Source organism: Gossypium arboreum, chromosome 11 (genome assembly GCF_025698485.1).
Source record: "Gossypium arboreum isolate Shixiya-1 chromosome 11, ASM2569848v2, whole genome shotgun sequence".
In the NCBI taxonomy this organism is placed as follows: Eukaryota; Viridiplantae; Streptophyta; class Magnoliopsida; order Malvales; family Malvaceae; genus Gossypium; species Gossypium arboreum.
Window position 1 is genome coordinate 56,456,970 of NC_069080.1, and position 27,423 is coordinate 56,484,392.

Below are 27,423 nucleotides of genomic sequence, written 5' to 3' on the forward strand. Positions count from 1 at the left end.
CTCGATCGCGGTGGCGGAAATGATCGCCGAGAGAGGCGGAGTGTCCACATTGTGGCAAATGGCATTCGGGAGCTATTGGTTTCGTGATCGCTCTCGCTATAAGTGTGGATCGGCCGACCACTTTATGAAGGATTGCCCGAGGATGCATGAACAGAATGCAAGTCGAGTGCAAACCCGGTGCTACCATCGCCGAGGTAGACCACCTAGAAATATGGGCAATGTCGATGGCGGTCGAGAGGATCTAGAGATGCTACCATCGATCCGAGGCTCGTGCTCTCGCTAGGACTTATGCCATACGCGCACGCCGAGGATCTTGCCTCTCCGGATGTTATTACCGGTACTTTCACTCTTTTCAATACAAATGTAATTGCTTTGATTGACCCCGGTTCTACTCATTCATATATATGTGAAACCTTAGCATCCAAGAAGACTTTGCCCATTGAGTCTCTCGAGTTTGTAATTCGGTGTCAAACCCTTGGGTCATTACGTGCTTGTTAACAAAGTGTGCAAGAAAAGTCCCCTAGTGTTCCGAGGTTCTTGTTTTCCGGCAGACTTAATGCTTTTGCCATTCGATGAGTTCGATGTTATTCTTGGTTTGGATTGGTTGACCATGCACGATGCGGTTGTAAATTGCAAGAGCAAGACTATCGATTTGAGGTCTTGCGAATAATGAAATAATTCGGGTTGAGTCCACGGACTTAATGGGGTTGCCACCGTAATATCGCCGATGTTGGCCCGGAAATATGTAAGAAAAGGGTGCGAAGCGTACCTTGCGTCGTACTCGATGACAAGGAATCGAGAAGAAACCCGAATCTGTGCCGTGGTTTGTGAATACCGGATGTTTTCCCAAGAATTGCGGGTTTACCACTGTTCGGAATTAGAATTTGGCATCGAATTGGTACCGTACCACTCAATTTCAATAGCTCCGTGTCGTATGGCACTAACGGAATTAAAGGAGTTGAAAGTTCAGTTGCAAGAATTGGTGGATAGAGGTTTTGCTCGCCCGAGTTTTTGCCTTGGGGTGCGCGGTCTTTGTTCGTGAAGAAGAAGGATGGAACCATGCGATTGTGCATCGACTATCGTCGACAACAAAGCGACGATAAAGAACAAATATCCGTTGCCACGTATTGATGACTTGTTCGATCAATGAAGGGAGCCTCGGTGTTCTCGAAAATAGATTTGAGATCGGGCTACTATCAATTGCGAATCCGAGATTCAGACGTGCCCAAGACCGCCTTGAGCGAGATATGGTCACTATGAGTTCTGGTGATGCCGTTTGGGCTCACTAATGCCCTACGGTATTTATGGATTTAATGAATCGAATCTTTAGACCATATTTGGATCGATTAAGTAGTCGTGTTCATTGATGACATCTTGGTCTATTCAAGAAATGAGACCGAACATCTTGAACACTGCGGTTAGTGCTGCAAATTTTACGGGACAAGCAATTATATGCTAAGTTCAGCAAGTGTGAGTTACGGTTAAGAGAGGTTAGCTTCTTAGGTCATGTGGTATCAGATCGGGTATTCGAGTCGACCAATAAAATTTCAGCCATACTAAATTGGAAGCCTCAGAAATATTCTTGAGGTTCAAGCTTTTTGGGGCTTGCGGTTATTACCGACGCTTTGTAAAGGGTTCTCAACGATAGCCACGCCGATGACGGCTACTCCAAAAGGATGTTAAGTTCGAATGGACGGAGAAATGCCAAAAAGCTTCGATCAATCAAAACTTATTTGATGAAGCCCCAATTCTAGTGCAACCCGAGTCCGCAAGGAGTTTGTTATCTATAGCGACGCCTCTCTACTTGGGTTAGGTTGCGTATTAATGCAAGAAGGTCGAGTTGTGGCCTATCGTCGAGGCAATTAAAGCCACATGAGAAAAATTATCCGACTCATGATCTCGAATTGGCCGCCATCGTATTCGCCTTAAAGATTTGGCGACATTACTTATTTGGTGAAAGGTGCCATGTATACTCGGATCACAAAAGTCTCAAATATTTGATGACCCAAAGAGACTTAAATCTGCGACAAAGACGTTGGCTTGAGTGTTAAAGGATTATGATCGATCATTGATTATCACCCGAAAGGCGAATGTGGTTGCGGATGCCTTGAGTCGTAAATCGTTATTCACTTTACGAGCGATGAATGTGCACTTGTGCATCCGATCCGACGGTGTGTTAGTGGCTGAATTGAAAGCCAAACCACTATTGACACACCAAATTCGAGAAGCTCGAAAGTCGACGACGAGTTGGTTGCAAAAGCGGGCTGCGTGTGTTCGAACAAGGACTCGGAGTTTCAAATCGACGATGACGATTGTTTGAGGTTCAAAAGTCGTCTGTGTGTCCCAAGGAATTGGAACTCATTTCGATAATTCGAATGAAGCCCATTGTAGCCAAATGGCAATCCACCCGGGAGTACGAAGATGTACAATGATTTGAAACGTCGATTTTGGTGGCATGGTATGAAGCGAGACATCTCCGACTTTGTTTCAAGATGTTTAATATGTCAACAAGTGAAAGCGGAACATCGGTGCCTTGATTACTTCACCAATCACGATACCCGAGTGGAAATGGGATCGAGTCACAATGGACTTTGTATCCGGACCGCCATTGTCGACAAGTAAGAAGGATGCGGTTTGGGTCGTGGTAGATCGATTGACTAAGTCGGCCCACTTTGTCCCGTCGTCTGAATTTTTCAATGGACAAATTAGCGGAATTGTACGTTTCTCGATTGTGAAATTACACGGGTGCCTATTTCTATCGTGTCGGATAGAGATCCGAGATTTACCTCGCGGTTTTGGAAAAAGTTGCAAGAAGCTTTGGGTACCAAGTTGCATTTCAAGACCGCCTTTCACCCCCAAACCGATGGTCAATCCGGCGGGTAATTCGAGATACTTGAGGATATGTTAAGATGTTGCGTCCTCGAGTTTAGTGGTTCATGGGAACGGTATTTGCCGTTGATTGAATTCGCTTACAACAACAACTTTCAATCGAGTATTAAGATGGCACCTACGAGGCTTTGTGCGGGCGTAAATGCCGTACACCATTGTTTTGGACCGAGCTTGGTGAAAGCAAGATTTTCGGTGGATTTGATTAGGGATGCTGAGCAGAAAGTGAAAGTAATCCGTGAAAGTTTGAAGATAGCCTTCGATCGTCAGAAGTCGTGCGCGGATATGAAGCGTAAGGATATCGAGTATCGGTGGGTGATAAAGTGTTTCTCAAGGTATCGCTTGGAAAAAGATACTCGAGTTCGGTAGTAAGGGCAAGTTGAGCCCGAGGTTCATTGGGCCATATGAGATATCGGAGCGAGTCGGTCCAGTGGCATATCGTTTGATTTTGCCCCCTGAACTCAAAAAGGTTCACGATGTCTTCCACGTTTCGATGCTTCGACGTTATAGATCCGATCCATCGCACGTGATTAGTCCATCAGAAATTGAAATTCAAGCTAATATGAGTTATGAGGAAGAACCAATTCGTATCCTATCACGAGAAGTGAAAGAGTTACGAAACAAGCGGGTTCCGCTAGTGAAAGTGTTATGGCTCAAGCACGGGATAGAAGAAGCTACTTGGGAGACCGAGAACTCTATGAGAGAGCGATATCCGAACCTATTTACCGTAAGCTTTTAGGGACGAAAATCTCTTGAGTGGGGAGAGTTGTGACACCTGAATGTGACCCTAGTCGGAGAGTGGTTTGGGACCACGAAACCGAGTCACAAGAATAATTAAGTGTTATATTCCGTGCTTATTGTATGTGGAATTGGTATGCGTAAATATTTCGTGTCTCGATTTTTATTAATTAGGTGCTAATTTATAAGAAAGGACTTAGTAGTGAACTTTGAAAGTACGATAGGGAAATATGTGATGACTAATTAAAGCATGCATGCAAAATAATGGACTTGCATGTCAAATTCCCTTTTTACAAGTGATGGCCGGCCATGACAAAGAGATATGGGCTAAACATGTCATGAAACATGTTTTGTTGGGCATTAGGAGAAATCATAAACAAATAAGCATGGGTAAGAAAAGAATGAAAAAAAATGTGTGTGAGAGAGTAGCATTCCCCATTGCCGTGCAACCAAGAAGAGAAAACAAAAAATTTGTTCATCCTTTCTCATCTTTTGGCGAAAATCATAAGGAGGAAGAAAGGATTTTGCTCCATTTTTGGTTTAGAAGAGAACTAGAAGGAGATTTGGCCATACTTGTACCAAGATTAAGGTATGTATGAGGTTGTGTTTGGAGTTTCATGCATGACTTGGTCACTAACTTGATGTGCATGTTAGCCATGGCTCAAATCTTTGTTATGCCATGGAAATGGTATTTGGGCAAAGTTGTTATGGTGATAAAGCCATTGCATGCTAAGTGTGAAGCTTGATGATGATGCATGCAATGATGGATTTTCTACTCATGAGTAAGATTTTGAGTTTTCTCTTTGTTTTATCATGATTAAAGTTGAAAAGGAGCATGATTGTCATATTTGGCCATGATGCATTCTTGAGCATGATTCATGCTTCTTGCATGTTAGTTAAAATTTGTGTTTTGGATGGCTATGGACACCTTGAAAATTCGCCATGCTCATATATGCATATATATGATTGCACATTATGTTTGGTTATGAGCTAAGTGATGAATATATTGATTTAGAGAAGAAAATGTGGAAGAATGCTTGTGAAATTGCAAGCACAATTCGGCCTAGCACACATATAAGTGCTTGATGCTATATTATAAGTTTTGGGCCACAATGTGCAAAGCATCAATTAGTAGATTGCATGCTGTTTTTGTGAGGTATTAAGTGCAAAATTGACCTCAACATGTACATGAATATTCGCCTTGGGTAGCCTATTGAAGGCCTTAGCATTTCCTTGATGCTCAAATAAATTGTATTGAATTGCTTGATGTAGTATAAAATGTGCATGACCATTGTGTATTCAAGCTAAAGAGTGGCCATATGACCATTTAAAATCCTTGTCATATTCGGCCATAAGCAAGCACAATGAGGTTTTAATAAATTGAATTTGTTTGAATTAGCTCAAGAGCTAAGAGGGCCACAATTGGACAAGGGAAGGAAAAGGTGATCGAATAGCCGAAAAAGCCGTTCGACAACATCCGAGGTAAGTCCTCAAGAAGTGACCTTACTTGAATTATGTGAGATGAAGTATGGATGTGTATGATTATTGATTATGTGTGTATGAGTATTTGAATTCCACCCGGCTAAGTCCCAAGGCGAATATGCTAATGATTATAATTGTGTTTGAGCCTTAGTAACGAAAATGAAATATGTATGTCCAATGATTATTGATGTATGTGTGCATGAGAAATTGAATGATATCGGGCTAAGCCCAAGACAATTATGCTGGAAATTATATCCGGTTAAGACCAAGGCAATTGTGCTAGTGGCTATATCCGGCTAAGGCCCAAGGCATTCGTATGAGTTATTCTATCCGGCTAAGACCAAGGCATTTGTGCACGTGATTATATCCGGTTATATTCGAAGAAATCTTGGGCTGGAGGTGAGTGTTGGTTGCTGAAATGAATTTAATTAGTACACTCGGAAAGCCCAAAGGATAAGGTACGTTATATGTGCATTGTAAAGTCGGCGTGTTTGAGCAACATTCGCTCAATCGACTAATGAATTTCAGTTATTGAATTGATTGATGCTTTGAACTTATATAATGATGAAGTATGAAGTAAGAATGTGTATTAATGAAATGATGCATTTGGCTATGTGAATGTATTGCTGTAAATTATAGTTCATTATATTCCTTGAGACTTACTAAGCATAAAAATGCTTACCCGTTGCTTTGGCTCTTAGTTTTCTAGATTTCGCTCGAGGCAATCGGATTTGGGATCGTTGAAGTCGAAGTCATCCACACTATCAAGCCTCCATTTTGGTATAAATTTTGGTTGAACTTGAGATGGCATGTATAGGACTACCCTTGTTTGTTAAATATGTTGTAATGTAAGTATGTACGGCCGTGCGAAAATGGCTCGAAAAGGAAGCATGAACTTAGACTAATTGTGGGTTGTATGTATATATTTTGTGTCATGATGTGGCTATGGCTTGGAAATGGGAATGTTGGTCACATGATCAGCCATTGGCATGGTTAAAATGATCATATATGAACCTATGTATGGTAAGGCTAGTTGAATCATGGAGACCACCAAATAGGTAAGTCCTATCTTAAAACAGATGCTGCCAGCTGCAGTGGCATGAATGTGAAAAATCACCAAAATTCATAGGAATGGAATTAGATAGTGAATAAGCTATGTAAATGAACCTTGATGAGTCTATTTTCATATGGAAGAAACGAAACGGTCATAGGAGTTACAGGTTAAGAGATATTAAAGCTATTGTGAGACAGGGCCAGAATGGTTTCTGGGTTCCCTGTCGCAACTTTAAAATTCACTATAAATTATCCAAAAATAATTAGGAGATATACCTTATATGTACAGATTCCATTTTGAGTCTAGTTTCATTAGAAACAAACGACACCAGCATTAAAGCCCTGTGCAGAGAGATATTCAAGTTATACCGCGCGAAGGTCAGAGCAGTCGATCCCTGTAACAGGGGTAACTTTAACTAATAAACTGTACCAATTGGCCCGACCAAAATCCTAGAAATAAATCCATGGATGGATATATGAGTCTAAATTCAGGAAAATTTACGAAACCAGTTTCCGAGTTTTGAAACTCGAGATATGATTTTTAAGGCGACAGTGACGCAGTTTTCCAGCCTGACTGGAAATGTCAAATTGGTGGGCAAAAACATGTGAACTTGGTTTGTTAACCCTCGGGTCCGACACCGGCGACGGTCTCGGGTTTGGGGTGTTACAAAAAAACCAATATGTTGAATTTTATCTAAAAATATAATAATATATGGATAAATTTGAAACAAGCCAAATTATGTGAATCCAACAAATCATCCAACTAAGCATCGAAGCAATTCTGCTTAACTTTGCAAAGTAACTTTGTAAAAAGAAAAGTAATAATAATCACCCATATTAATTCACATTCAACTTGCAGAATGTGCAATACAAATTTGAGTAGCCAAAATAATATATACTTGAATCCAATCATCAACTTCATTAAAACTAAAACGTCTTTAGCCAAAATTCATAAAAACAATCACCCTAAAACTTCAAAAATCCAAAAGATTTAATAACATCAAATCTATATATCTCAAATCTATACAATCTTAACTACAAATTAATTTAAAAATAAAAAATTTAATTCATTCTCAATCATTCAACATGACGAGGCTCGAATGCAACTTGTGATATTTGAAAAATAAATCCAAAATAAAATTTAATAAACTGAGACCAGAATCTATCATGTCAAATCATTAGGAACAAATAAAGAATAAAATTAAATGCAGAAGTGTACCTGAATCCATGAATTCCTTGAAATCTATGAATCTTGGGGATTTGGTCTTCCAAATTAGCACACAAGAAATTCAGAGAATATTTGCTCTCTCTTTCCTAATGATGGGATATTAGAAAAGATATCTTGTGTGTAATTTGGGGACCATAACTGTAAGACCCCTTACCCGTATCCGATGCTGGGACAGGGTTCGAGGCGTTACCGAATTTAAACATACACAATTTCTTGAAATCGGGCCATAAAATTTCATTTAAATTAAAAACATTCAATCACATGCATAATGTCCCTTACACGATCTACCGAGGCTCTAAACATGCATTAAAGGCGGTTTGGGACTAAACTGAGAACTTTGGCAAGTTTTAGGAAAACTTAGAAAAATTCTCATGAAACAGGGTTACACGCCCGTGTGGACATAGGGACACGCTCGTGTCCTCAGGCCGTGTAACTCTCTATTTATGAGTCAGCAAAACGAATTGAGCCACACAGCCTGGCCACACGCCCGTGTGCTAGGCAGTGTCCTCCACACGGTTGAGACACATGACCGTGTCTTTTCCCGTGTGGCTAGCACTTAGGCTATTTTCCAATCCTTTTTGTTACCATTAATACTTCACATACTTAAATACATTATAGACACAAATAATGTAGCATCAAGTAAATGATTAAACATCCTTCATTAAGACTCAATTGTAACATTCATATGTCATCATACATGTGTTTTGCTTACCCATTTTATACCAAGTCTAAACACACAAATTTTACAATCAATTGAACATGTCATTTTGATTATCACTTACACATTTATACCCTGCATGACATTATTTCATGATAAATCGTAATTTATACATATTTTTCCCCCATGCCTAACGCATTTATGGATGGTTTCTCCTTAGATTTGGTGAATTTGATGCTTCTAATCCTTTAATTTCATGTTTTATACTTAAGAGAGCATAGGAGAGTAAAAAGAGCGAGAAATGGGCCGAAAACGGAGAAAATGGACCCACATGGGAAAACAACACGGCCTGGACTTCCTCACACAAGTGTGTCACACGACCATGTCAACTTGGCAGGATCGAAGCACAACTTACACGAGTGGATCACGCGCCCGTGCCCATTTAACAACCTTGACCACGAGCTTCAGTAATCGCACATGGGCATGTTACACGGGCGTGTTCCTGCCAAACCCAAGTTTAATCCAATTCAGAAAGGCCAATTTTGAGGGCTCTCAGGCATTCCAAAGCCTATTTAAACACTTAAGGAGAAACTTAGGAGGGGGACGCAGAGTAAGAAGCAAGGAATTACTCAAGGAAAGTCGATTGATCCATCTCAAGAGTCAGATTCATCATCAAGACTGGAGATCTCCCTTCAAGTTCCTTCAGGAGTTTTGGGTTTTCTTATGTTTTGTTATCTTTATGCTTTTGAGATGTTTTCTTTCATAAGTATGAACTAAACCCTTAAATACCTAAGGGGAATGAAACCCAAGACAGATCTTGTTATTATTATTTGAATTGTATGATAAATATTTGACTTATTCTTAGTTATGTGTTCTTAATTCTTGTTTTGATATTCCAGGATATTTATTCAAGTTAAGCTCTTATTTAGAGGAGAAATAGACCCTGTTTAAGAGTAAATTTGTCATAATTAAGCAGAGTTGATTGCGCGCCTAGAGATAGGGTGACAAGATTTTTCCGGATTAGGGTGAAACCCAATAAGGGAATCCATAGATCAAGTTAATGCAATTTTAGGGTGTTAATTAGAAAGAGATTTCAATTATTCAACCTAGGTTTAGACGTTATTAGTCTCGAGAGAGATAATAATATAACTTAGGGGTTTTTACGGATCAAGTCAAATGAATAAATCATCTGATTCAGAGTCAAATAACAAGTGAAGTCTAGGTGGATTTGCCCTTAGGTATTATCTCAATCAATCAAATTTTCCCTAAAACTATTTTCCCAAGTTTTTCTTTCTATGCATTCTTAGTTAGTAATTAGTTTAGACAACCAAACCTCTTAAATTTTAGGCTAGACAATAAAAAGGAAGTAAATACTAGTACTCGTAGTTCCTTTGGGTTCGACAATCCAGTCTTGCTAAACTATACTACTGTACGATAGGTACACTTGCCTTAATCGTGATAATAAGTTAGTCTCAAGAACGTTTTATTTATAAATCTTTAAAACCTGTTATGAATATCACGTATCATGTTTTTGGCGCTGTTGCCGAGGTCTAGGATATTAGGAAAACTTGATTTTTATTACTTTAGCCATTTTACTTTTTTTGCAATTTAAATTTTTATTTTTTTCTCTAATTCTTCATTTATTTCCTCTAACAAGTTTTTCTAGTTTATGACCAGAAGAAACCCGTTAGGACTACTACTTTTTGACGGTGAGATCTACCACACAGTTTGCAGACACTGAAGAGAAATAAGGCGAAGCCTAAGATACACAAAGGACGAGAAAGAGAACAATACTTCAACCACAACTGAGGAGATGGCTGAAAACCAAGAAATTTCGCTACCTACTGTGATTGCTGTTAATCAGAATCCTGCTCCGCGCACTATGTATGATTATGCTAAACCTTCTTTAACAGGCCCTAATCGAGCATAGTTAGATCGGTCAGTAGTATGCAAATACTTTTGAACTGAAACCTAACACAATTCAAATGATAGAACAGTTTCTTCAGTTTGATAGCTTGTAGGACGAGGATCCCAACGCTCACTTGGCAAACTTTTTGGAACTATGTGATACATTTAAAATTAATGGAGTTTTTGATTATGTCGTTCGTCTTCGGTTATTCCCTTTTCCAATAAGAAATAAAGCTAAATAGTGGTTGAACCCGTTGCCACGGGGGTCAATCACTACTTGAGAACAAATAATCGAAAAGTTTTTACTAAAATATTTTCCGCCTGTTAAAACGGCTAAATTACATAATGATTTCTCTTCCTTTGTGTAGATGGATTTAGAAACACTCTACGATGCATGGGAGAGATATAAGGATCTCTTGAGAAGATGCCCTCACCATGGGTTACCGCTTTGGCTATAGGTTTAAACCTTTCATAATGGCCTGAATCCTTCGACTCGACAAATGGTTGATGCAGCTGCTGGTAGAACCATCAATAATAAGACACCTGAAGATGCCTATGAATATAGAGGAGATGTCACTAAATAACAAGCAGTGGCAAGTCATGAGAACAAAGAGAACAAAAACAGCCAGCGTTTATAATGTCGATACAGTCACCATGCTCTCTAATCAGGTAGAACTCTTGAATAAGAAAATTGATGGTTTCCTTATTTCTTCACAGGTTCACCTAGTAATTCAAGCAAAGCAAGTGGAGGCGGATCAAGCAATTCAGAATACAAACCTTATGGCCACAACATGGAGAACGAACAGTTAAATTACATAGGTAACAATCCTCGATCTCAAAACAATCCTTATAGCAATACTTACAATGCAGGTTGGAGGAACCACCCTAATTTTTCATGGGGAGGCCATGGGAATCAGGGACTACCACTTCCAGGCTTCCAACAACCACCCTACCAATAAGAGGAAAAATTGAACCTTGAGGAGATGCTAACAAAATTCATCTCAGTGTCAGAAACTCGTTTTTAGAATACCGAGACAGCACTCAGAAATCAACAAGCATCAATCCAGGGGCTCGAAACTCAGATTGGACAGCTCGCCAAGTTAATTTTCGAATGACCACAAGGTAGCCTGCCAAGCAACACCGAATCTACCCCAAGAGAGCAACTCAATGCGATTTCCATTCAAGATGAGGAAGGGCTAGTTGCAGAACCAAGGCCAGAAACAATGGTAAGCATAGGTAAGGACGAGATAGGCCACAATGAGCCTAAGTCGGTGATTACAGAATATAAACCTCGAGTGGCATACCCCAATGCGACAAGGAAAGACCTCTCAGATAAACAATTTGGTAAATTCCTTAAACTTATAAAGAAACTACATATTAACTTACTGTTTATTGAAGCCCTCTCGCAGATGCCAAACGCAATCAAGTTTTTAAAAGAGCTTCTAGCAAATAAATGGACGTTAGATGAAGCACCGCATGTGGAGCTGAACGTGGTCTGCTCAGCCATTCTACAGAACAAGCTGCCCAACAAACTAAAAGATCCAGAGAGTTTTACAATTCCTTGTTTAATCAGTAGTTTAGATGTTAATAATGCATTGGTTGATTTAGGGGATAGTATCAATGTTATGCCTTACAAATTGTTCAAGCAACTAGGTCTAGGGAAACCTAAACAAACTAGGATGAGCATTCAATTAGCAAATAAAACTTTCAAATTTCCTAGGGGTATATTGAAGATGTACTAGTTAAAATCGACAAATTTATATTCCTAGTTGATTTCGTTGTTATATACATAGAGGAGGATAGCAATGTCCCTTTAATTTTAGGAAGGCCCTTTTTGGCAACCGCTAGAACAATTATTGGCATTGGCACAGGTGAACTCACACTTCATGTGGGAGACGAAACAATCACCCTTCAAGCCCATAATTCGAATAACACATCAAAAATCAAATGTGACTGTACAAATAATTTGGCTAAAACTAACCATATAGTGCAACCTTCTTTGCAGAAAACAGGTTCGAAAAACATACATAAGCCAAGTAACAATAAAGAACCCATCCATGACGAACGAAGGTTACAAATCGAGGAGTTAGATGAATGGCGGACACATAAACTGAGAAAACATGATAAACTAAAACCACGCCATGAGGAGCTTGATTCCTCCAAAAATCAACTTAAAGTTGGAGACAAAGTACTACTAGATGTAGCTGGTCCTCGAATCGCCACTTCTGAACCAAATGAAGAAACCCCTCTTACGGTAATTAGTATTTTTCCATATGGTACGCTGGATGTAAACCACTCCAAATTTGGCACATTCAAGGTAAATGGTACTCGTCTTAAATCTTATATTGATAAAAACGATAGCAGGGATGAGGAGTGTAAACTCCTCGATTCACCATGATCTCGCACCAGAGAGGTAAGTCGAGCTTAGACTATAAATAAGCACTTCTCGGGAGGCAACCCGAGTCGTAATAGTATTAATTTCTTTCAATTTGAGTTTTTAACATCTAACGTACTAACGAATCATGGTACATAGGCTCTCTAAATACCACACGGCTAGGCACACAGGCGTGCCTTAGGCCGTGCGAAAACAGGACAATTTTTCCAACAAGGGAAGCGATAAGTCGACACGACCCTAGACACCATGGGTGAACCTGTCAAATTAACATGGGTGTGGGAGAAGCGAACGAAGCAAGACACGACAATGTGCATTCACACGGTCGACCAACACGGGCGTGGGCCGAATGTCAGACGCGCCCAAATTCAAAATTCGCAAAACACACGGGCAATAATTAGGACACGCTCGTGTGCCCCAAAATCTATAAAACCCCTCACTATTCATCATCTCCCTCCCCAAAAATCCCTAACCCTAGCAGCTGCAACTCCACACGCCCTACCCTCCACGCCCGTGCGCCTCCTATAACACTGGTTCCGACACCCAAGCTTCTTCCTTTTACGCTTGTTTACTCTTTTCTCTCTATCTCCTTCAAATGTTTTGTTTATTCCATGATTTTTCTGCTCTATTTGCCTATTTTAAATGAATTCTCATAGTTAGAACAATAGAATACTTTTGCCTGTTTATAAGAATTTTGTCATTTTAGTTACTCTATTATGCTCTACTTTTTTTGTTTTTCCTAGTTTCATGAAATTTATGCGTCCCACATGCATTCATTCATATTCCTATTACATTATTCTCATAATACTATAACTTGATACATTTAGTAGTTTTGTTTACTTCATCCACTACGTAAGTCTCATGAAATCTTCATATTTATTATTGTGCTTTTGTGCTATTTTTTTGGACATATTGGTTGAGTTTCAATTTTTCAACGCAGGTACAATGTCATCATCACGTGGTAAGAAGACTTCTATTCCTGCCTCGAAGAAGCGGAAAGGAGCAGTGTCATCCTCGGGTCCCATCTCGAAAAACTGACACCCCTTCCTCCAATTCCCACCAGGAAATCAAGAGGAACTTTTTTAGATACTTCGGGCCTGGCCTTTAGTTATGGGCCGCTGCATTGACTGGACCGCGCTTGAACAAGTTCAGTTGGCTGACGATGTCTGAGCCCTCCTAACAACCGATCCATGGGAACTTTTCTTTGCGATCATCGGGCCACCGTACCTTGAGCTTACACTTGAACTTTGCTCGACCTTCCATGTTCAAGATGTCATGACCAACTTCGATGACCCTGGAACAGTCCAATTTCGTCTCAGCGGTTTAGTCCACCAGTTAAGTGTGCCCGAGTTTGGTATTGCTTTGGGCCTTTATATGGAGGAGTTCATGAAAGATAACGAGCTCAACACCCTCCATCGCCACATCCACTACTCCCCTTTGAAGTGTTGCGATGCTTTGGTCCCCAGCTCGGCTTCCTACGATTCCAGCCGCTCCGAGGCATCGACTCTCTCTTCCTCCTTGAGGTACCTACACGCTATCTTGGCACACACTTTGACAAGCCGGCGAGAGAGCACTGGCATCGTCAACACTCACGACGCCTACTTTCTATGGAGTATGGCGAATGGGCACATCTTCGACCTCGTCTACTTCATTGCCCTTGCCATTCGCCATTAGACGGAGCGGCATCGGAGGGGGGTCATCTCCATTGGCCCCTGCATAACTCGGTTGGCTCGACACTTCTGGCTCCTTAACACAGCAGCCCAATCATCCTCCCTCACTATCATCGGCCAGATGTCTCTACAAGGCATCTCGAGCATGTTACATATGAGGATGATCGAGAAGCACCGAGGAACCTACCCTCCTTAGTACTACCTTGCCCAGTCCACTGAGGAGGAAGACCCCGAGGACATTACTGATGATGTCCCTCCACATCACGAGGACCCACCGTCTTAGCCACCACCTCCTCATCGTCTAGTTCATGCGGCGGCTTCATACGCTAACATCTCTGATTGCCTTACTTGATTTGAGCAGCAGTGTTTTCGGCACTTCGATAACATTGATGCTACTCTACCGCAGATTTGTTAGCACTTCCACATCTCATCGCCACCCCCACCTCGCGAACCATTTGGCGATGAAGATGTTTAAAAATTTTTATTTATTATTTTATGTTGTTCCTTTTATTTTCATTTAAGACTACTTTTTATTTTTCTTTCACCTTATTTTTATTAGGTTTTGTAATTATTATTTTACAATTTTTAATTTCAGCTAATTCATTATGAGTACTTATCCTTCCTTATATATTTCCTAAAAGAGTTCATAATTCTATCATAGTTATAAAGAGCTCCAACTCTCACTATTACTCAGGAACTTGAAACTCCACTGGGAAAGGTTCTCCACGACTACCATGCGCTGCTCGACCACGACCATAGCCAACTTGAAACTCATAATATTCTTTTGGCGCAGCATTTTTGGAACCCAACCTCTACCACCACTGGAGTATCCTCATTCACCCTCATCATTGCGTTGGCTGATTATTTTCCATAACCCCCAATTCATGGAGTTCATTCATCATTCAGGAAGTTTTACTCTCTCCATATCTTATGATTATTTATCTCTCTTTTTCAATATATCTATCTTTGTACATTGAAGGCAATATACATCTTAAGTGTAGGGGGTCTTTCATATCATCATTAGAAATCCATGAAATTTGTCTTATTCTCATGTGATCTTATCGTGCCATGATTAGAATAAATTTTGTTTAATTTATGATATTTGTTGATATGTCTTGAATGAAAACTTAGGCATTCATGCATTGTTTGTTTAAACTTTAAGATATTAGAGAATCAAGCATGATAAGTTGACTTTTGAATTAAAAATTTTATAGGTTGTTTCTCCCAAGTTTAGCTATTATCTTGAGTTAAAATTCACAGGTTTAAACATCAAAAAGCCGTAATTTTTGTGAGATTTTGAGCCTTTAGAGCATCTATCATTTCTTTCATGCTCACTTTTATTGTTGCTTTGAGTGCGTCAGTATTAAACTATTATTCTAGAACTTGCTTGACTATGCATGTCAAAACCACACCATTTGATTTGATATGTCAAAATGATAAAGGTGCTTAGGTTTAACCCACTCACTCCACCAAAGCCTACCTTCACAATTAACCCTTAGTGAACCCCCTTTGAGCCAAACAAACCATTCATTGATTTACCCCTAATATTAACCCATAACTCATTATTGTTGAAATCTCTTAAAGTAATTTGATCCCTATTTTTGTCTAGATATGAGTTGGAACAGTTGCTTAGCTATGTTTTATTCTATTTTTTATTTGACTTATTCTTAAAAAAAAATCATACTTACATATTAGTAGTAATTCGGTAGTGTTGAGTCGTAGTTTCTAAATTCCATCTTTTGAGAAGAAGCTCAATTCTACTCAATTGATGTTTAATTACTTTTTCTAGTTAGGTAATTGTTCAATTCAATCTCGATTCTAACCTTTTCTTTCATCTTGTGACCACACCCCTTAACCAAAGCCACGTTACAACCCTTTAAAGACCTTTTGATTGATGTTCATCTTAATATATAGTGGTGGAGATTTGATTTTCATGCAAGCCTATGGTAATGACTTTTCATTATTGACTATTGAGTGCTTCATGTATTGTCCTTAAACACCTCGAGTGATTTGAGTGAATCTTTAGTGATGATGTGACATATATTTGGAGTTAAACGTAATTACTTAGATGAGGGGAGACACCTATGCTTTCATGATAAAATACTCAACTTGGAATGTTTGAAACTTTGATGTTCTTTCAGTCAATTTTCAATGTATGATTACTTATGGATTGTAACACTCCAAACCCGGCCCATACCTTACGACCGAATCTGGCGTGTCACATTGAAGTGTTACTAAAATGTCATGTTTTAGCTAAAGTCTTTCTTAGTGTTTAAAGAATAACCTCGTTCTAGATTAAAGTGAATGGAAGGTGTGCACCAGGTAGGATGCCAGAAAAGAGGAGGTGAGTCAATTAGACTGCTTAAGTACCTAGCTCTCCACGGATCCAATCCTAGACATGCACACAACCACTATCGTACTTTAACCGAATGTTTGTTCATGGAAACTGATTCGTTTAAAACCATTTAAAAGGTTATTAATTTTGAAAACATTTTCATTGCGGAAGCTTTGCCATGTTATCGCGATATTTTGAAATCAAGTAACCTTTTTAAAACATGCCCTAGAGCTATTCAACTTCAACGATTAAATCAATATCATGCCTAAGCTAACAAAACATACTTAAACAATTAAAAATAAATAAAGCGACCTTATTACAACTTAAAACCCAAAGCAATTAAAGAAAATAAGTGCTAATTAAAACACATGAAGAAAACCGAACTTGCAGAACATGTGGCCACTCCAAATCCCTCATAGCTCCAAGTCCACTATGGTTGGGGATTTCCTACATGGATGAAATTAATGGGTGAGTTTGGAAAACTCAGTGTGTAAAGTAACCCAACCATAGTCCGGATCAGTTTAAACCACAGAAATAGATTAAGTTGGGCCTTAGCCCTATACGGAATTCAGAATGAAGCCCATAGACCCATAACAGATACAAAACAGATATATCATGTGTGTAGAAAATCCAACCCATATCCATCCGTATACACCTCCGTACCAACCTTACACTATGTGGGGAGACTACTCGACCCACCCATCCGCTACACGCCACAGAATTTGCAGCAGGGCTACCAGAACAGATATTGTGACAGAGTCACTAGATATAGATATTGTGGCAGAGCTACCAGAACAGATATTTGTGGCATAGCCAGCAGAAACAGATATTTGTAGCATAGCCACCAGAACACTTCCCCCATTAATATAACCCATATCCCATGCAACAAATATACATGTCATGGCATACCATAAACAGAATAAGAATATCATCCATCTCAGTCAAAATTAACCCTAGGGGTATAACGGTCATTTTGCGCCTAGGGGTATAATGGTAATTTTTAAACTTAGGGGTATTTTAGTAAAATATACTATTTTAGGGTTTCCGTGCATATACAGGTATTAACATATTAACAGAAACACTTACCGAGCATTTTTACCGAATTGGGCCCGTTGTCCATTAACCTGTTTTCGGCCCATTAAGCCCAAATATACCGAAGTGCACGAAATTGCACACTCTGCAATCTTACCGCTTGAGATTACCAAAATTAACAAACAATCTATCTCACGAGTGCTCGCACGCTCGCAAGTTCACAAAATGCCGGCTTTTTGGCATTTCGGCTTTTTGGCTTTTGCCGATCTAGTCTATGAGTGGGTGTCATTTTACACGCCTAATCTGTAACGATACGTTGGTGAGATCTACACACAAGTTTCCTACAATCGAGTTACTAAAACGTCAGTCTACATATCAAAACAAACCACGTACTAGGCCCCTTACCATATTCAGCTAACATTGCCTTAGACCCTAAAGTTCTTACCTTCCTGCCGAAATATGGACTAGATATAGATCTCCAACTGAGTTAACCTTTAACCCCTTCGTTGTACGCCCCCTTGACCATCTAGCTCATAAAAAACCAAAAGAAAGAGGCAAAAATGCCCTTAGTCCTAAAGCTAGCCACCCTTAAGGGGTTCCGGCTTTTCCTTAAAACATAAGTAACTAGCGAAAGTTGTTCAAATACTTACCAATCGTTGTTCTGCCCAAAAGAGTGCTCCTATCTATGATATTAATCCTGATCTACCATAGTTAAAAGAAACAGGTTCAAGTAGCCAAAGATTCGGCTTCCTAAACCACAGGTATGAAGGTTTCGGCTTTTTAAAGAAAAAGGGAAAGGGGTTCGACTATAGCAAGATTCGGCCACTTAAGGAATCAATGGATAAAAGAAATTGACGCAAGAAGCAAAAGAGTGGAGAGTCTAGGTTCGACTGTGAGAGAAAAAAGAAAAGGAAAAGATGAATGAAAAAGAGGGGAGAAAGGAAATAATATTTGGGAAGGGAAAAAAATGGCACATAGACCCAGCCAAATTGCCTATACTAAAGACCCTTGGTCGGCCAACTCTTGCCCCTCAAGAGTCCAACATTCGGCCAACACCAAGCTCCTTGATCAGCTCCTAACTTTCCTCCCTTATCTCATCCTTACCCAATCCCCTGATCAGCTCAAACTCTTCCACCGATTAGCAGCATCCTTATCCACCCCTTGCACCGCTTCAACATGCTGCCAAGAGAGTCCGGATCGACTCCAACTCCTTCCCCACGGGAGCAGCAAAAACCTAAACCTTTCGTGTGCGAGGTGAGGCTCAAACCCCAGCCCCCCGTCCGCTCTTGCTCCTTCACCCGTTCTACTGGCCACTGCACCACACTTCCTTCTTTACTAATATAGGGTCACAATTAATTATAAACCTTTCCTACTGAAGCTCCGGTCTGCTTAAAAAGAATAAAGGAGAAATTCACCTTCGCAAAGACTTGAACCCGCGCCCTCTCCGCGTGCCCAATACGCTACTGCCACGCGCCACAGGCACTCCTTGTGCTGGGTTATGCTCGTAACTCCTCTTAACCCCTATCCTAACCGCAACCTAAACACTAAAAAAAAACAACCCTTTTATGCGTGCCGTGCCTTGAACCCAGGCACCTCCCACGCCACTCCTAGCGTGCTTATCCACTGGGCCAGGTGCTTGTTTGTGCTAAAACTCAACCCAAATTATTAATAAGGCCTACTGCCTAGATTCCCTTAAGAGGCAAAATTTAAGAATTTTGCTAAAGCTATGGGCCGAGCCCCAGACTTTTTCCCACACCATAAACCCTTCGTAATTTATTCATTCACTAACTAAACATACTTAATAATAATAATAATAATAATTAAATCATCCCATTTATTCGGGCCATCTTCTACCCGAACTCAAACTCCAAACCCAATATTTCTAGGCCCAATTTTTGGGGCGTTACAATTCTACCCTCCTTAAAGACATTTCGTCCTCAAAATTTACCTGACTCAAACAAATGAGGGTATTGCTGTCGCATCGCCTCTTCTGGCTCCCAAGTAGCTTCCTCTCTGCCATGATTATGCCAAAGCACTTTTACCAAGGGAACTAACTTCCTTCTTAGAACCTTAACATCCTGATCCAGTATCTGCACAGGCTCTTCCTCAAAAGTCAAATCAGGCTGCACTTCGATCTCTGCAATCGGCATGACATGGGTAGGGTCAGAATGATATCGCCTTAACATGGAGATGTGAAAAACATCGTGAATCCTGACTAACTCGGGAGGTAATTCCAATTGGTAAGCCACTGGACCTACTCGCTTAAGAACTGATAAGGCCCGATGAACCGCAGACTCAACTTGCCCTTTTTACCAAACCTTAATATCTTCTTCCAATGAGAAACCTTCAGGAAGACCATATCACCCACTACGTACTCAATCTCCTTACGCTTCAAACCTACATACGACTTTTGCCTATCAGATGCTTATTTTAACCGATCTCTGATTATTCTGACCTTATCTTTAGTATCTACTACCAACTCAGGTCCAAGAACTTGTCGTTTTCCCAACTCAGTCCAACAACTAGGTGTACGACACCTACGTCCATACAACGCTTCATATGGTGCCATTTGGATACTCACCTGATAACTATTGTTATACGCAAATTCTGCCAACGGCAAGTAATCTTCCCAACTACCTCGGAAGTCAATAACGTATCCCCTCAACATGTCTTCCAAAATCTGAATAACCCTTTCCGACTGACCATCAGTTTGAGGATGGAAAGCCGTGCTAAAGGTCAACCGCGTTCCCAGCGCCTCATGCAACTTTTGCCAGAACTGCGATGTGAACCTAGGATCCCGATCAGAAATAATCGATACTGGCACTCCATGAAGTCGCATAATCTCTGCCACGTACAATTTGGCTAACTTCTGAAGTGAATAATCAGTGCGGACAGGTATGAAATGAGCAAACTTGGTCAACCTATCCACAATCACCCAAACCGAGTCCTTCTTCGTCGGTGTCAAGGGTAGCCCACTCACAAAGTCCATAGTTACCCTCTCTCACTTCCAAAGTGGTATCTTCACTGGCTGCAAAAGTCTGGAAGGTAGCTGATGCTGAACTTTTACTTGCTGGCATGTCAGACATTTCCCTACAAACTCTGTTACTTCTTGTTTAAACCCCGGCCACCAATACAATTCTCGCAAGTCACGATATATTCCCTCCAGGATGCATAGCACAAAGTCCTTCATGAGCTTCTCCCAGTATTGACTGCCTTAAATTAGAGTCCTTCAAAACGCAAACTCTCCCTCGGAAACACAAAACTCCTTCACTATTCAACCCAAACTCAGAAGTTTCCCCTTTCCTAACTTGCTAGAATCGAGCAACCAAAGACTCATCCCTCAACTGCTTTTCCTTAATCTGATCCACCCAGGTTGAACTTACTTGCAACTCAGCCAATAGACTACCATCATTATACAGACTCAAACGAGCAAACATTGCTATCAGATCAGATACAACTCTACGGCTTAGGCCATCGGCTACCACATTAGCCTTGCCTGGGTGATACTCAATCGAACAGTCATAATCCTTAAGCAACTCTATCCATCTTCGTTGTCTAAGGTTCAACTCCTTCTGAGTCAGCAAGTACTTGAGACTCTTATGATCCGTGTATATGACACACTTTTCTCCGTACAAATAGTGTCTCCAAATCTTAAGTGCAAAGATTACCACTGCGAATTCTAAATCGTGAGTAGGCTAATGCACTTCGTGAGGCTTAAGTTGTCGCGATGCATAAGAAACCACCTTACCCTCTTGCATCAACACACAGCCCAAACCCACAAGTGATGCGTCACTATACACAGTAAAATCCTTCCTAGACTCCGGCTGAATTAATACAGGTGCCTCAGTCAGAACTTCCTTCAATTTCTCAAAAGCTTCCTACTACTTCTCGGTCCAAACAAATGGTACTCCTTTCATTATAAGCTTTGTCAATGGTGCTGCCAACACAGAAAAACCTTCCACAAACCTTCTGTAGTACCCTGCCAAACCCAAGAAACTCCGAATTTCTGACATCGACCTAGGTGACTTCCACTCCAGAATCGTTTCAATCTTTTGAGGGTCCACTTTGATCCCTTCAGCATAGACAACATGATCTAAGAAGGTTATCTCCCTCAACCAGAATTCACACTTACTAAATTTCGCATAGAGTTCCCTCTCCCTCAATACTTGCAGTACAATGCGGAGATGTTTATCATGCTTCTCTTCACTTTTAGAATATACCAGAATATCATCAATAAAAATGACTACAAATCGATCCAAAAATGGTTGGAATACACAATTCATCAGATTCATGAATGCTGCAGCAGCGTTCGTCAGTCCACACAGCATAACCAGAAACTCATAATGACCATACTTAGTCCTGAATGCTGTTTTATGACTATCTACCTCCTTGACCCTTAACTGATGATATCCAGATCGAAAATCAATCTTGGAAAATACTGAAGCTCCTCTAAGTTGGTCAAATAGATCGTCGATTCTTGGCAGAGGGTACTTATTCTTAATCGTCAGTTTGTTCAACTGCCGATAATCGATGCACATTCGCATCGTCCCATCCATCTTTTTCACAAACAACACTGGTGCTCCCCACGGAGACACACTTGGCCTAATAAAGCCTCTATCCAACAACTTTTGAATCTGTGCTTTTAGCTCCGCTAACTTCTTCGGTGCCATCCTGTATGGTGCGATAGACACTGGTGCCATTCTAGGCAACAAGTCAATTCCAAACTCGACTTTTCGGTTCAGAGGCAACCCCGGGAGCTCCTCTAAAAAAAATCTTGAAACTCCTTAACGGTTCTAACTTTATCCACCGTCAGACCCTCAGTCTCCAACTGACTTACAAATTCCAAATAAGTCTCACAACCCTTGCGAATCCACTTCTTGGCTCTCAACGCTGACACCACATTCAACAAATAATCCCTTCGTTCACCTATCACCATAACCTCCTCACCCCCTGTGGTCTTTAACACCATTCGCTTAGCAGCACAATCCAGAGTTGCCCTGTGCTTAGGAAGAACTATGATGTCTGTTCCAGGGTCGGCTTAGAGTGAAGAAGGACTTTAGACTCTTTTTCCAGGGGACTCATAGAAAGCTCTGAAAGCAGGCACCCAACCCCAGCTTAGATGCTTATGTGGGATAAACTGTTGTTAATATGTCACCGCAGAGAGTTGAGAAAGCAGGCACCCAACCCCAGCTTAGATGCTTATGTGGGATAAACTGTTGTTAATATGTCACCGCAGAGAGTTGAACCTGATATTCTTGACCTGACCCTCCTTCTCAAGCTTTTCCTCCGAGTAAACATTTAGTGACTTGGCCTCAGAGGTACTAAGCAGAGTTGGAGCCAGTGCCAGGGTCAGGAAGAAAGGCATTTCAAGCTGCTAGAACAAGGGCAGACAGTAGGGCACTGTAGACTTTTCTTCCCGGGACAGATCCCATAAAAAGGGTATACTCTGCTATGGTTGCACAGGAAGAACTATGCCTTGGTCTCCAAGGGGGAAGAAGGCAAGAAACTGGAACTCCTTTGACTGGGACTGGGACCCAAGGTACTACTTACTATGTGTTGGCCTCAGAGCAGGTTTACGGGGAGGTCGAAGAGCTTTGTGTTCGTATTACACAATTGGAAGCCCCTCAGCAAGAAAGAGGACAGTAAGAAAGTCAAGAGCAGACTTAGCCGGACCGATATAAAAGGATTCTCCTCCCTTAACATATGTTGGAGGGACTGCCGATCCAATTTCAAGAGACCCGGCCTCACTTTCATTACCATGCCTTTGCCCAAGTGACTTCGTATCTCACCTGACCCGGTCTCACATCCTTTAGTCGCTCAGAACACGAAGGACGGTCAAGCATGCTCTCGTGAAATCCCAACTTTCATCCGAGACTTCAAGGATAGGAATAAAGCAGCTATCAAGATCAAAGCCTTTTTCGCACAGCACAGGAGGGAAGTACGACCAGAGCCCAGGGAAAGACTTAAGCCAAGACTGAGGTTGAATTCCCCGAACGGTAACTCCATCAAGTCTCCAAAGAAAGTCTTTCCTTGAGTTTCTAAAGGCACGTCTCTATACAGTTTGTCTAACCTAACCGAGTGGCCTAAAGGACTTAGTACAGATACCCCACTCACAGTCTCCTCAAAATGCACACCCAATGACCCAGATATGGCACATGCAACATATGAATGAGTAGATCCAATATCTATCAAAACAGTGTACGGGATGCTAGAAATCAAGAACGTACCAACTATGACGTCGGGTACAACACCCTCCTCTCGACGACGAGCTGCAAACACCAACACTGGCTATCGAGCCTCAGCATTTTCGACCCGTCTGCCAGGTGCTCCTCGACCCCGACCATTTCCATTACTGCCCCTACCTTGTCCACGTCCTCTCGGTGGTTGTGGTCCACCTCTCATTGGTTGAGAAACCCTCTGTTCCGCAACTTGAACCTAATCTATTTTCTGAGGACAGTCCTTGACTTTATGCTCCATAGATCCGCACCGGAAACAAGCACCAGAACATTTCCTACACTCGCCCAGATGTACCTTACCATAGTCCCCACAAACTTGTGGTCTAACAACATTCACCAGAACTGCTCGAACAGGCTCTTCTACTCTTGCTCTTTTAACATTCCTACTTGCACCACCCAAGGGTCCCGAATCCCTCCAAAAACGGCTCCGATCCTTTTCACGATTCTGTCTTTCAGTACACTTCACCTCCTCAGCTATCTTAGCTTTCTCCACCAAAGCAGCAAAGTCACGCTCCCTCTGCGGAGCAATCAGCACCCTAAGTTCATCCCTAAGACCATCCTTAAACCACACACTACGTTCATACTCTGTAGTGACTATCCCTACAGCATACCGACTCAGCCTCAGAAACTCAGCCTCCTACTCAGTAACTGTCTTACCCCCTTGAACCAGATTCAAAAATTCCTTCCTGCGGGCGTCCACATAACTCGCCCCAACATACTTTCTCATTAAGGCCATCTTAAACAGCTCCCAAGTCACCCTGTCAGCTGGGGTCCCATCTCTCACAGTGAGCCACCACTGATAAGACTCATTCCGTAGAAATGATATGGCTCCCTTTAGTTTATGCTCTATGGAACAGTCCAAATCATCCATAATTCATTTTATGGCCTCTAACCAATATTCAGCCACATTCGTGGCTACACCAGATACGCCCCTAAAGATCTCCGCTCTATTAGCCCAGAGTCGCTTGAAAATAGAGCCTTAAATTTTGTTACCCGTACTTGCCCCGACAACCCTTTCCAGAACACGAAGCATTGCCTGAGATAGAGCGTCATCCCCAGCACCTCGATCATGAGACTCCACTTCTGTTGTCGGTGGTACCGGTGCATCTACTATCGGCATATGTCCTGAAGACGAAGATCCAGCCCGTGTACTACCTCAGCCACGTCCACGGCACCTTTCACAAGCTACTCTCGTACTCATGTCGTGTTATCTGGTTACAAATTTTATGTATCAATTAAATATTAATATTTCAGTGATTATTACAGATGTTTTATGAATAGACAGTAATTCAGAGGTTGGTTTTCTCGGAATCGTAGCCTAGCTACAGTCTTAATCTACTTATCAGAATTCCTACAATTCCAGAATCACCCTAACTAGAGTATCATAATAGGGTTTCAGTATAGGCATATAGCTGATAATTCAGAAACATTCAGAAAAATTCAGAATGATACTTACAGACTTGGGTCGGAGATTCGGTGTGCCACCCACTCAGAACCAAATTTTAGAAAATGAATGTGCAAACTTTGAAATCATTTATTTGTAGGAAGAAAATCTAATTTTTTTTTTTAAAAACCCATTCCACAGTCGAGTTGTTGCAACTTGGCTCAGATACCACTAAATGTAACACCCCAAACCCGGCCCATACGTTACGACCGAGTTCAGCGTGTCACATTGAAGCGTTACTCAAAAGTCCTGTTTTAGCTAAAGTCTTTCTTAGTGTTTAAAGAATAACCTCATTGTAGATTAAAGTAAATGGAAGCTGTGCACCAAGTAGGATGCCAGAAAAGAGGAGGTGAGTCAATTAGACTGCTTAAGTACCTAGCTCTCCACGGATCCAATCCTAGACATTCACATAACCACTGTCGCACTTTAACCAAATGTTTGTTCATGGAAACCAATTCATTTAAAACCATTTAAAAGGTTATTAATTTTGAAAACATTTTCATTGCGGAAGCTTTGCCATGTTATTGCGATATTTTGAAATCAAGTAACCTTTTTAAAACACGCCCTAGAGCTATTCAACTTCAACAATTAAATCAATATCATGCCTAAGCTAACAAAACATACTTAAACAATTAAAAATAAATAAAGTGGCCTTATTACAACTTAAAACCCAAAGCAATTAAAGAAAATAAGTGCTGATCAAAACACATGAAGAAAACCAAACCTGCAGAACATGTGGCCACTTCGAATCCCTCACGGCTCCAAGTCCACTATGGTTGGGGATTTCCTGCATGGATGAAATTAAGGGGTGAGTTTGGAAAACTCAGTGTGTAAAGTAACCCAACCATAGTCCAGATTAGTTTCAAACCACAGAAACAGATTAGGTTGGGCCTTAGCCCTATACAGAATTTAGAATGAAGCCCACAGGCCCATAATAGATACAGAACAGATATATCATGTGTGCAAAAAACCCAACCCATATCCATCCGTATACACCCCCGTACCAACCCTACACCATGTGGGGAGACTACTCGACCCACCTATCCGCTAAATGCCACAGAATTTGCAGCAGGGCTGCCAGAACAAATATTGTGACAGAGTCACCAGATACAGATATTGTGGCAGAGCCACCAGAACAAATATTTGTGGCATAGCCACCAGAAACAGATATTTGTAGCATAGCCACCAGAACACTTCCCCCATCAATATAACCCATATCCCATGCAACAGATATACATGTCATGGCATACCACAAACAGAATCAAAATATCATGTATCTCTGTCAAAATTAACCCTTGGGGTATAACGGTCACTTTACGCCTAGGGGTATAATGGTAATTTTTAAACTTAGGGGTATTTTAGGAAAATTTACTATTTTAGGGTTTCCATGCATGTACGGCCATTAACATATTAACAGAAACACTTACCGAGCGTTTTTATCGAATTGGGCCTGTTGGCCCATTAACCCGTTTTCGGTCCATTAAGCCCAAATATACCAAAGTGCACAAAATTGCGCACTCTGCAATCTTACCACTTGAGATTACCAAAATTAACAAACAATCTATCTCACGAGCGCTCGCACGCTCGCAAGTTCACAAAATGTCGGCTCTTCGGCATTTCAGCTTTTCGGCTTTTGCCGATCTAGTCTATGAGTGGGTGTTGTTTTACACACCTGATCTATAACAACATGTTGGCAATATCAACACACGAGTTGCCTACAATCGAGTTACTAAAATGTCAGTCTACATATCAAAACAAACCACGTACTAGCCCCCATACCATATTCGACCAACATTGCCTTAGACCCTAAAGTTCTTACCTTCCTGCCGAAATATCAACTAGATCTAGATGTCCAACTGAGTTAACCTTCAAGCCATTCGCTGTACGCCCCCTTGTCCATGCTAGCGCATACAAAACCAAAAGAAAGAGGCAACAATGCCCTTAGTCCCAACGTTAGCCACCCTTAAAGGGTTCTAGCTTTTCCTTAAAACATAAGTAACTAGCGAAAGTTGTTCGAATACTTACCAATCGTTGTTCTGCCCAAAAGAGTGCTCTTATCTATGATATTAATCCTGATCTACTGTAGTTAAAAGAAATAGGTTCAAGTAGCCAAAGATTCGGCTTTCTAAACCACAGGTATGAAGGTTTTGGCTTTTTAAAGAAAAAGGGAAAGGGGTTCGGCTATAGCAAGATTCGGCCTCCTAGATGTAAGGAAAACAAATGAAGAGAAGAAGAGAAGGAAAAGGATGGTAGATTCGGCCACTTGAGGAATCAATGGAGAAAAGAAATTGACAAAAGAAGCAAAAGAGGGGAGAGTATAGGTTCAGCTATGAGAGAAAAAAAAAAAAGAAAAGATGAATG

The 27,423-nt window shown here is 41.0% G+C and overlaps 1 protein-coding gene and 1 non-coding gene across 2 annotated transcripts in view; both read right to left on the minus strand.

Moving 5' to 3' along the window:
- Nucleotides 1–22,747, minus strand: part of LOC128283871 (uncharacterized) — an 82,714-nt gene extending 59,967 nt beyond the window's left edge. The window contains exons 1-5 of the mRNA XM_053021287.1: nucleotides 22,629–22,747; nucleotides 22,181–22,379; nucleotides 21,706–21,782; nucleotides 21,349–21,588; nucleotides 19,438–19,560 (exon numbers count right to left, since the gene is read on the minus strand). Coding sequence (XP_052877247.1) covers nucleotides 19,438–19,560; nucleotides 21,349–21,588; nucleotides 21,706–21,782; nucleotides 22,181–22,379; nucleotides 22,629–22,747 — 758 coding nt within the window. The remainder of the gene's footprint in view (nucleotides 1–19,437; nucleotides 19,561–21,348; nucleotides 21,589–21,705; nucleotides 21,783–22,180; nucleotides 22,380–22,628) is intronic.
- Nucleotides 10,290–10,395, minus strand: LOC128284983 (small nucleolar RNA R71). The gene has a single exon (XR_008275399.1). It is a non-coding gene; the product is annotated as a small nucleolar RNA R71 (small nucleolar RNA).
- Nucleotides 22,748–27,423: the final 4,676 nt, after the last annotated feature.